This window comes from Microtus oregoni, unplaced genomic scaffold (genome assembly GCF_018167655.1).
Source record: "Microtus oregoni isolate MIOR12 unplaced genomic scaffold, Mior012 000045F_ref0000178, whole genome shotgun sequence".
Classification (NCBI taxonomy): Eukaryota; Metazoa; Chordata; class Mammalia; order Rodentia; family Cricetidae; genus Microtus; species Microtus oregoni.
In genome coordinates this window covers 3,315,451-3,327,329 of record NW_024543219.1, presented here as the reverse complement: position 1 = coordinate 3,327,329, position 11,879 = coordinate 3,315,451, and the positions used below count along the sequence as shown (strand labels likewise).

At 44.5% G+C, this 11,879-nt stretch overlaps 1 protein-coding gene across 1 annotated transcript; it reads left to right on the top strand.

Annotated features, from left to right (window-relative positions):
- The first annotated feature begins 3,446 nt into the window (after positions 1 to 3,446).
- On the top strand, positions 3,447 to 10,289 carry Sap18 (Sin3A associated protein 18). Its single transcript, XM_041634109.1, has 4 exons — positions 3,447 to 3,608; positions 3,730 to 3,839; positions 7,625 to 7,747; positions 8,062 to 10,289. Exons 1-4 carry the CDS (start codon positions 3,480 to 3,482, stop codon positions 8,213 to 8,215), a joined length of 516 nt encoding a protein of 171 aa, XP_041490043.1. The 5' UTR covers positions 3,447 to 3,479; the 3' UTR covers positions 8,216 to 10,289.
- Positions 10,290 to 11,879: the final 1,590 nt, after the last annotated feature.

Below are 11,879 nucleotides of genomic sequence, written 5' to 3'. Positions count from 1 at the left end.
ACGGTGGCTACTGGGATTAAAGGTGTGTGTCATTGTACCTACTGAGATAAAAGGTGTGTGTCACGGTGGCTACTGGGATTAAAGTGTGTGTGTCATTGTACCTACTGGGATTAAAGTGTGTGTCACGGTGGCTACTGGGATTAAAGTGTGTGTGTCATTGTACCTACTGGGATTAAAGTGTGTGTCATTTCTGCCTTGTTTGTAAAGCTGGCCAGTGTGGCTGTTTTCTGATCTTCAGGAAAGCTTTATTTATTAAAATACAAATGAATGCCACTACAAAAGGTTTGAGTTTCTTCCTTTTCACAGCTACAGAAGTTTCCTTTTTAACTGATTGGTTAACAGTGCCCTCATGTGTCTGCATCTTTCTATTATGAACATTTCAAAACAGGCTTACAATTAAAATCATTTAACAGAAGGAATTTAAATATCATTTAAAAATGAACATGACCTGCCTGCTGAATCTTATCTTAAATGCATTTTTAAAAAACCAAAAATTTGACAGTTAACCGGATGGCAGAGGCTAATGAAAATCCACACCCTGTCTAATGTGCAAAAAGCACTGTCTGGTACCACAGAACTTTTAGAAATGATACAGTCTTTACCGACTAATAATGAACAGCTAGCTGACAGGATTAATACCACAAAAATCAAGTTATCTGAAAAAATTAATACTACCAAAAAGAGTAACATTAATTTGACAGGCAAAATTCAATCCATGTCAAAGGGTACTGAAAAAATATCTGAAAGAAGTCACACTCTGGAATTTGACAACCAAAGTCTGTTAAAGTTATGATAGGTTAGCACAGATAGAGGATCTCTCTAGGAACCTCAATGAAATCTCTAGAAATACATACAGGTCAAGAGATTCATGCTTTACAAAATATATTAATAAAAAGATTTGAAAAACTTGCGGAAATTATTGGAGCTGATGAGCAGGGAAAGAAGGTCCAAGGACAGGATTCAACATCGCCAGTGCCTGTCAGAGTCAGAGATGACAGAAGGTCCAAGGACAGGATTCAACATTGCCAGTACCTGTCAGAGTCAGAGATGACTAATGCAGGGTTTTAGCTTCCTACTCTGTAGTCAACTTTGAAAAATCATCAAGTTCTAAATGTCCAAAGGGATCCAATGAAGGTAGATGAATGCCTATAGGTATGAAAGATCTGAAAGACATTAGCAAGCAGTAGCATCTTATCTTATGGCTTGCATTCCACATTTGTTAGGGAAATGGTAAAGACGTGGGCTTCCAGGAATAAAGAAACCCCACATGATTGGCTTCAATTAGTTTCAGTGGTCCTCAAAGATGGGCTAAATCTACTGTGGAAATGCTATTAGCAAGAAGAGGCAAAAATTTTAAAACAACAGGGAAAAACAAAGGGACTTGAGGCTTCCCAAAATAAAATTCCTGGTGAAGGCAATTATGCTGACCCACAGGCTCAAGTTCTTTACAATGAACAAATCTTGTCCCTATGCCACAAAGCAGCCTTAAATGCTTGGGAAAGGATTCAAGAACTAGAAAAACAAATTGAATCATATACCAGGGTTAAACAGGGCCAGAGAGAACCCTTTAGTGATTTTTTACAAAGATTAACTAAGACTATACAAATAGGAGTAACAGACCCAGAAGCTAGTAAAGTACTTATAGAATCTCTGGCTTTTGAAAATGCCAACTTAGAATGAAAAAAGATGCTTGTGCCTTTAAAGGTTAGATCAGCACCAATGGATGAATAGATTCTGTATACAATGAACATTGAGACTTGTGACTATAATATTGAGTCTTGGGTAGGAGAAGCAATTTCCAAAGGTATGAGGAGACATCAAAATGCCGAGAAGCAACTCTACAAACTGGTCAGAATCCCAGCCTCTTGACTGCTTCTCTTTTGATCAATTAACATCTGTCTACTAGAATAATACTCATCACACACACACACACACACACACACACACACACACAGTTATTCTTACCCTCAGATGTCCTCATAAAACCATAAGATACTATTCTCTACATTGGTGGAACTGTTTTGGTAATAGTATAGTGTTTGACACAGGTGCAAACACGATAAAAATGCTTTTATTCCTTTTTTCAATTACATTTAGTGTGTGTGTGTGAGAGAGAGAGAGAGAGAGAGAGACAGAGAGAGAGAGAGAGAGAGAGAGAGGGAGGGAGGACACTTCTGTGGGAGTTCTCTCTCCTCTTCCATGGGTCCTAGGGATGATCTTGAACTTCGGCTGTCAGACTTGCTTGCAGGTGCCTTAACCACTGAGCTGGCCACCACTCCTCCTCCTTTTTGGACAGGGTCACTCTTATCCCAGGTTGGCCTTAAATTCATAGCAATCTTTCTATATTAGCTTCCTAACTGCTGGTATCACAGGTGTATGCTCACTCACAGCTTAAACACACCATTAATATAATAAACTAGATATGATAGCGCACACTTCAATCCTGGCACTTGGGAGGCAGAGGCAGGTGGATTTCTGTTCAAGGCTAGCTTCATCTACAGAGCAAGTTCAAGGTAGTAGCCAGGGCTACACAGGACAACTCTGTCTCAAAAAATAAACAAAACAAAAAGCCAACAAAGGAAAGAAAGGAACTTTGAAATGTTACTCAAAAATTACTCAGCGGGGCGGTGGTGGCACACACGAGAGAGAGAGAGAGAGAGAGAGAGAGAGAGAGAGAGAGAGAGAGAGAGCTCGATTTTTATAAGGTCTGTGACTCCAGAGGCTAATAGAGTGCGAGCGCTGGGTTTGAACCCAGGGCCTCCCTCCTAGGTTCTAGCTGAGTACTCAGCCACCACACTTCCTCCTAATCTTCATTCCGGGTTTTGATTCATTCTTTTTGTTTGCTTTTGGAGTTTCGTATTGTTTTTGAGACATGGTCTCTCTACGGAGCCCTAGCTGTCCTGGCGGGCACTCACTGTGCAGGCCAGGCTGACCTCGAACTCACAGAGCTTCGCTTGACTCTGCCTCCGAGTTGAAGGCATGGACCCACCACTGCCGGGCCTAATTGACTTGAATTTTGTGTGTTCATTCCCTTCCCCAGTACAGACGCTTTCACCACCTCCTACAGAAAAAGCATTTCTCTGCTGGCCTTGCAGTACCTGTCTACTTTAGGGGTCCTGGCCCCTTTTATCACCAACGTCAGTACCTTGCTCATATTTTTTTAACATCTTACCTGAATGTTCTTAAGATTTTCGTGTTCTCTACATATTTTCATCACTGCGTATGTAAATGCCACGTTAAGCTGTCTTGGGCTGTGGACAGACCCGTAAAGAAAACAACTAAGAGACTAAGAGACAACTTTCCTAGAGACAGCGCGCAGATCGCCGCGCATGCGTGTGTACCGCCCTCCTCCCCAGGGTAACACGCAGGCGCGCCCAAGCTACACTCACAGGGAAGTGCGCCTGCGCCGACTGACGCCCCGCCCTGCCAGTCGCCCGCTATAAAACCTCGCTCCTTTCCTCGCGAGAAACGAGTAGCTCATGCTCGCTGCAGGGGTCGGAGGTCAGGGCGAGCGTCTCCCGGGCCGAAGGAGGAAGATGGCGGTGGAATCGCGCGTTACCCAGGAGGAGATTAAGAAGGAGCCCGAGAAGCCGATCGACCGCGAGAAGGTGTGGGCGGCGGGCCGCTGCGGGGCTGAGGCGGGCGGACGGGCGGGCGGTCGCGGCCTGCCTGCGGGTGGGCGGGAAGGCCAAGCGGCGCGGCCGGGGCTGACTCCCCGCCTCTCACCAGACCTGCCCGCTCCTGCTGCGGGTCTTCACCACCAACAACGGCCGCCACCACCGCATGGACGAGTTCTCCCGCGGGAACGTGCCCTCGAGCGAGCTGCAGATCTACACCTGGTGAGCCGCGCGGGACTGGGGCCTGGCGGGCTGCGCCCCGGGGGGACCGGGCTCTCTCTCCCCCGGCAGGGACGCGGGCTTACCCTCCTCGGAAGGCTCTAGGGAGCGATGAGGAAACGGTAGGGTGGAACGGACTGACCGGCCCGGCTCCCGCCATATGGCTACCGGGTACAGAAACACATAGGTCGTTTAAAATGCCACGGCGAGATGGGAGACTATCCGGAGTTGGGTGCTGCGAGCTGTGCTCAGAGCGTTGACACCGAGAAGCCTCAAGTATCGCAGCACCGGCAAACCCGAGTCCTTTCTGCTCTGGCACTCGGTGTGAAAACGTTTGGTGGTGGTTCAGTGAAGACGGCTGTGCACTCAGCTAGGACCGTACAAGCTTTGTGTCGGGTTAACATCGTAATGGGTTTTGGAAAGCAGTAAAAGCTAATTTTAATATATTTTTGTTGTCGCAAAATGTAACCAGAAATTTGCCTCTGTGACTTTTGAAAGCTGTGCTCCACTTTTAAAATCTTTTCACACACATCACAACTAGAAACTCTGTACCTGTTATGCAAACAGTAATTTCTTGTAACTGGTGGATCTGTGTTTGAGGCCAGCCTGGTCTACATGGTGAAGCCCACAGCCAGGGCTACACAGAGACCCCATCTCAAACGCACACCCCCAAAAACAAAAGGTAGTGATTGAAGAAATATTCAGTAATGGCTTAATGTAAGCCACTTTCCAAATATTAAAATTCCGTATGTCTTCCCAACGACTAAGATTTCAAATTTGTCAGTACTTTCCTTACACCCTGAGCTTGTAACGAACTGCCTTTCTGCACAGAGCGCAGCTTTTCAGAGGTCACCTCTCTGTATTGTTCGAGATTGTTCGAGAACCACGTGGGTGTCAACAGAAAAGGAACGCAGTGTTTTTTTACTTGGAAGCTGTATGCATCCTTCAGTTTATCCTTACGACTTCCGGCTGGTAATTCAGGCCCACTCAGACTCATAGAGCCTAGTTAAGTTTTAGAAAGTTGCCTCCAAACAAAAGAAAATTAGTTATCTCACCTCATAGTTTATGCCAGCCTTGAAGTTCACTGGAGGCAAAATTTCAATTTTCAGAGTTAATTGAAGAATAGAATATGAATTCTGAGAAAGTAAAATTCAACTGCAAAATTTTCCATAAGGTCACAGTGAGAGTCTTTCCATCTGAAGTTTTACAACTCTGACTACACAGTCTCTGTGCAGCTCTTCTGAGAAAATAAGACTTCATGTGCAGAGCACCCGGCATGAACTACATATTTTTGTGTCATAGTTTCAGTATGCTATCTTTCAGTTTTTAATTTATTTTTACGTATATGGGTGTTTTACCTGCATGTATTTGTGTGCACCATATGAATGCCTGGTGCCCACTGAGCGTAGAAGTGGGGTAGGATCCCTGGAGTTAGTTACATGGGGTTGTAAGCTGCCCTGTTAGTGCTGGGAATTGGAACAAGGGCTTTGCCGAAGCATCAGGTGCTCTTAACTGCTGAGCCAGCTCTTCAGCACCCTGTCCCCAACCCTTGGCAGTGGTGGTGCCCACCTTTATTTAATCCCTGCACTTGAGAGGCAGATGCAGGCTAATTGAGTTTGAGGCCAACCTGGTCTACAACTGACCAGGACAGCAGTGAATTCTAGAACAGCAGAACAGCCAGGGCTGTTACACAGAGAAGCCCCGCCTCAAAAAGAAGAAAAAGGTTTTTTAGGTTCTGAAGAGAGAGCTGAGTGGATAATAGTGCACACGGGGCCAGAGTTCAGTTCCCGCACCCGTGTTGGGAGCTCACAGCAGCCTCTAACCCCAGCTCTAGGGTCATCCAGTGCACTCCTCTGGCTCACACAGACATTAGGCACACACATGGTGCACATAACATATGCAAGTAGAATACTCATAAAATGTTTTCCAAAATCCCTCTTGAATTCTGTATTTTAACGTGCAGAGAGGCCACAGTGATTATTTTTTTGATGGGTAAGAATTGTGCTATATTTCATTGCATTCTAGAAAGCAGTATGTATGCATTCTTGCAGTGCATAAAGTGGCCTTTGGTCTGGAACATTCCCATGGGAAAAGATAGGGGAGACCTTCTAATCTGTTTCTAGAAATATAATTCCCTGTTCTGGGCTTGTATACTTCTTTATTCCGCTGAAGTGTGTGTGCACGTGCAAGCGTGAGTGTGACCACCTCTGTCTGTTCCCAGTGGGGAGGAAACAGGTGGACCATGTCTATAGTGAGATAAGGATGCCAGCTTGGGGGAGCCTTTGCTGATCTAACTTGTATCTTTATGAGAAAAGTATTTATAATAATCAAGTAATGTCTTTCTTGGTGACTGACACCTACAAGTCACTCATTATCTTGATGACAGGCTGGGACTTAAAAGATGCCAGGCATTGGCATCCTGTGCTATACTGTATGCAGGAGACCCTCCCCTAGAGGTGACAACAGGTGGCACTCCACAGCATTTATAGATTGGAGCTGAGGGTGTAGAACTCAGCACAGCTGAACATGGTGGGTAACGGATTTTCATCTGTGTTTAAGAGCTAGAATGGAAAGCCTTAATTAGGGCAAGCTGGGGCAGCTAAATGAGTGGGTTATTTTAATCAGACTAGCAGAAAGGAGCCTATAGTTTATCTTAAAGTTTCATGTCCTTGACTTTATTTTTTTTTTGTTTGTTTTTTCAAGACAGGGTTTCTCTGTGGCTTTGGAGCCTGTCCTGGAACTAGCTCTGTAGACCAGGCTGGTCTTGAACTCACAGAGATCCGCCTGCCTCTGCCTCCCGAGTGCTGGGATTAAAGGCGTGCGCCACCATTGCCCGGCTATGTCCTTGACTTTAAAAAATCATTTTTTATTATTTTGTGTTGTGCAGTGTGCAAGTACTACAACATTTGTAGAAGTCTGAGGGCAACTTTTGGAATATATTCTCTCCACATTTACTTGAGAATTCTGGGGATTGAACCCAGGACAGCAGGCTTGTGCAGCAAGTGCCTTTACCTACTGAGCATCTCACTGGCAGATTTTCATTACACTTTTGCGTATATATGTGGCATATGGGGTGTCATGGTACGTGTGTGGAGGTCAGAGGGCAGGTTGTGGGAGTTACATCTGTCTTTCCATGATGTGGGTTCCTTGGATCGAATTCAGGTCATCAGGCTTGGCAGCAAGCACCTTTACCTGTTAAGCCATCTTCTGCCTCCATCATTTCTATGAGAGAACGAGAAATTGTATATCCTATGAAGATGCTGTCCCTGCCCATTGATTCTAAGATGCATTCCGATTTTAGGGGCTGTAATGTATGAGAGATTATTTATCTTAGAAATTAGACAGTTTGTGTAGTTGAATAACTTTGACTGGTTTTTCTTGTAGGTAAGTATATCACTGAGCCAGATATTGTTATGTAGCCTCAGAAGAGTTATGTGGGAGTCTCTTTAATCTCTTGTAGCAAGATTAATTTATTGATGTTTTTAGCATTGAGGACAACACAGGATATATTCAGAGGCAAATTAATTTATTATTTAATGTGTATTTGTGCATATTGCACGAAATGCTTGAAGAGGTCAGAGGACAGCTGTGGAATTGGTTCTCTCCTGACCTTCACTTGGGTTGACACAGGTAGCCAGGACTGTGCAGCAAATTGCCTTTTCCATGCCAGCCATCTTGCAGTAAATCATAGTGCAAGGGCCCTGGAGTATGACTTGAGAATGTACTATGTGCTGGTTTTATGCCCTTGTTATACTAATGTTTATCAATCATCTTTTCAAAAAAATTAGGATGGATGCAACCCTGAAAGAACTGACTAGTTTAGTAAAGGAAGTCTACCCAGAAGCCAGAAAGAAGGGCACACACTTCAATTTTGCAATTGTTTTTATGGATCTTAAAAGACCTGGATATCGGTAGGTGACTTGTTACTTTAATTTCTGTAATCTCTGGACTTTGCAAGAATTTCCCCCCTCCCCCCCACGTCTCTGTCAAGAGGACGTTCTCAGTCTGTCTCAGGCTCCAGTGTTGGAATTACATCATAAGCCGCCAGGCCTGGCTTTGGGATAATCTCCTTAGTGCCAGTGGTGGTGCCCATCAGTTTATATTCAGAGCTCAAGTGCTTACATTCTGGAAATTTGTTATGTATAGATCATTCCCTGTTCTCTGTAGTCTGTACTGTTTGCTGATGCATTTCTAGTCTATTAACAGTTGACTTCCTTTCCAACAGAGTTAAGGAGATTGGCAGCACCATGTCTGGCAGGAAGGGCACTGATGACTCCATGACCCTGCAGTCACAGAAGTTCCAAATAGGGGATTATCTGGACATAGCCATCACTCCTCCAAATCGGGCCCCTCCTTCAGGACGGATGAGACCGTACTAAATTCTATTGACTTTCTTGAAGTTATTTTTCAGCCAGTTTGTAAAATAAACTTACTTAATCTTTTCCTCCCTTGAACCTTGCCATTAAGCCTTTAAATTTTAAGCAAATTGTAACACATTTATTTAGGAATTAGAGTTGGATGTACTTTGGTATATTAAAGAAAATGTATGTCTTAAACCCTTCTGTAAAATACAAAGAAAAGTGCTCTTAGCATTCTGTGTAAAACTATTGCGAAATACATGTGTGCAATTAGCCCATTTGTGAAAGTTAGTGGTGACGTGGGAGCAATCTCAACTCATGGATTTTTATTATGCGGCAGAGGGCATTTTAAGCCCTAAAGAGGCAGAACAAGAAAGCCATGGAGTTTGTATAAAATGGTGCAGTATGTTTGTGACCTTAGACTAGAGGCCTAAGACGAATTGAAGAAGCTATCTTGTGTTGGAAAAGTTTGTCTCACATAGGTGATGAGAGCTGGAGAGATGACTTTGGTTAAGAAAACTTGTTGCTCTTGCAGAGGACCCAGGTCCTATTCCCAGCATCTCCGTGATGGCTCACATTCTAACTCCAGTCCTAGAGGATGAGAGCCCTTCTCTTGACCTCAGCATCAAGCATGCATGTAGTGGAGAGAGGAAATGACTCGGTCTAGGCTACAGTGAGCTACCTTCAAGAGCTGAGAGTGGAGGGAGAAAGGAAGCAGGTCCTGTGAAGTGCGGGAGAACTGCGAAACCTAGTGCCTGCAGGGCAGCTGAGATGGCTGAGCAGGTGAGTCATGGACTAGGTGGCATTTGTTGCAGTACCAGGTGTGTCGATGTGCGTGCTGGCACGCGTGTAAAGGGCAAGTGAGGAGGGAGAGCTAGTTACTCACTGACACAGAGCTGGGCTTGTCCTACTGCTTAGCTGTGCCAGGTACCGTCTCAAAACCTCCACAGCTGAGGTGCAGTGATTGACTCCTGTCCACGGGTAAGGCTGTGCCTGCTTGAGTTCAAGGCAGGCATTTGGAATATCTGACCCTGCTTTATTGAATTCATACACAATTAGAAACTCCAATCTTAAAAGTTTATGGTAGTTTCCACTTTCAAGGTGGTTAAGAGAGCAGAATGACTGCCTGTTGGGTTTGTTGTCATAAACACCTCCCGATGGCTATGATTTCATAGGGTTGGCAATGAAATAAACTTCTCAAAGTATTTATTGCATTGGGATTAATGTTGTCCAGGTAACCATTCTCTGAAGACTAAAAATCCCAGATTTTTTTCCCCCCAAATAAGGAAATTCCTAGGGGCACTAAGCTAAAACCTAAGATCAAAATAAAATGACATTTATCTGGAGGAAGGGGAGCGTGAACTAGGACAACGTTGGGAGCTGGTTCTCTGCTTCCACCGTTGAGTCCCGAGGTTGTCACTCAGGGCAGCAGGCAACTTTACCCACCGAGCCACCTCACTAGCCCCAAGTGCATCTTAACAATTTCGTTATTTTATGTATATGGGTGTTTGCCTACAAATATGTGCACCACATGTATGAATGATCCTTTCAGAGGTCAGGGGGTTGTGTCAATTGTGGACAACTGGTTGTGAGTCTGCATGTGGATGCCAGGAACTAAGAGGAGTTCTCTGTAAAAGCAACAAGTTCTCTCTCTGACCCTTGGTTTTGAGACGGGGTCTCACTGTGTGGACCAGACTGGCCTAGAATTTGGAGAAATGACCTGCCTCTGCTTTCTACACCGGGTCAAAGGCATGTGGGACCACACCTAGTACAAAGAGCATTTTTAATACCAAACATTTCAGTCACTTTAGCAGTTCACCTGGAAAGGTCCTGTGGTGATACTTTTTGGTTTCTCATGGATCCACCTGCCTCTGCCTCCCGAGTGCTGTAATTAAAGGGGTGTGCCACTATCCAGCATGCGCAACCCAGAGCTTGGCACACAGCTGTTGATTGTTTCCAAAGAGGGAAGGACCGCCTGTCCTTCTGCTCTGCACTGTAGGTTGCTGAGATGTCCTAACCCTGTTCAGCAGCTTTTCACCACTTCCAAGGAAACTTCATGTACAGCAACTAAATTAAATAAAAGCCGTTTTTAAGATGGTGTCTCTACTGTAGTCCTGCAGCTCTCTAGTTAAGGATGACCTTGAACACCCCACTGTCCTGCTATTGGTTGTTCCCAACTAAAATAATTTGAATGAACGAGGTGAACTTTCAGATAGTAATCAGAAACTAGGAAAAAAAACTTGCTGTTTCTGATTTGCTCCACTCAAGTTTTCCAGCAGTGACAACAGGTGACTTAAATACAAAGAGACAGATCCTTAAAAAAATGTAAGGAAGAAAAAAATGTCATGAAAAAGATAATTGCTGAAAGTACGTGGTACAATTCTGGAGATTGTGTGAGCTTCTCCATCTCCAAGAAGGGCCACAGTGCACAATGTTTTTGTGGTGCTAGGATTCCAATGCAAGGTCCTTCATGTTAGGCAAGCAAGCACTGCCACTGAGTTACACCCCAGGCTTTCACCCGTAGTCAAGAGTTGAAGGCAAAGAAGTAGACATGTCAGAGTACATAACCTAGGTACGTAGCTGAGAACATCCCAGATTTTAGAGATTAGAGTTTTGCAAACAGTATAAAACAGGATATGAGGAAAATGCCTCAGTTTCCTCATCTGAAATGCCATTTAACCTAACTTATGTAAGAATTATATAGAATTATAAACATAGCATTTAGAGTCGAAACTGACAGTTAACAAGCAAGGATTCAGCGAGTAGCTCATGTGGAGATGAACATGAGTTTATACTTGCATATACAGAACAAGTTCTGCTTGGTGTGACAGATAATGCACCACCAGCTGGGCTGGGATCTGGGACCAGTCCTCCACTACTCTTCATTGTGTACAATCACAAACTCCAAGTAGTGTAGCACACAGGTTTATGGGAAGTCCAGGTAGACTCACCCTGGATGGCTCCAGGTGTGCCTCTGCACATTCCACCTAGCACTGGGTCAGAGAGTGCAATGCTACTTGGTTGAGCTGTAAGTTCTTTTTTGTTTTTTGTTATTTTTTCAAGACAGGGTTTCCTGTGTTATCTCTGGTTGTCCTGGAACTCACTTTGTAGACCAGACTGGCCTCGAACTTACTGAGAGAGCTCCCCCTGTCTCTGCCTTCTGAGTGCTGGGATTGAAGGCATGTGCCACCACTGCCTGGCAATCCATTAAGTGTAGAGAAAGAGGCAAACAATAACTGTCAACTGCTGGAAGACTGTAAAGAATGAAGCAGAGTAGGCAGAAAAAAATTCTAGGCAGAGCAGCCAATTTCTAAGACCCAAGGCAGGAAGCTGAAGACTGGTGTGGCTAAGCCACACATTGCAGGGAGCGGTCACCTATGCCATAGTAAAAATCTTGGCTCTCATTTAAAGAATAGTGGAAAACACCCTGGGAAGACCATGGCATATATAGCTTGGTGAGCTGGAAGCACCATTCTAAGTGACAAGCTAGGGATAGTAGGGAAGTGCTGAGGGTGAGGCTCAGGGAAACAAAATTTGTACAATCTGAGGATCCAAGATCAAAACGAGCAGAGCCCAAGCCCAAGCCCACCACTAACCTTGTCTTTCCCATTTAGTAGCTGTCTTTAGCAAAATTCCAAAGAGCTGCCTAACCTGCTCTCTACTCCCTCCCCTCTGCTCTTCTTCA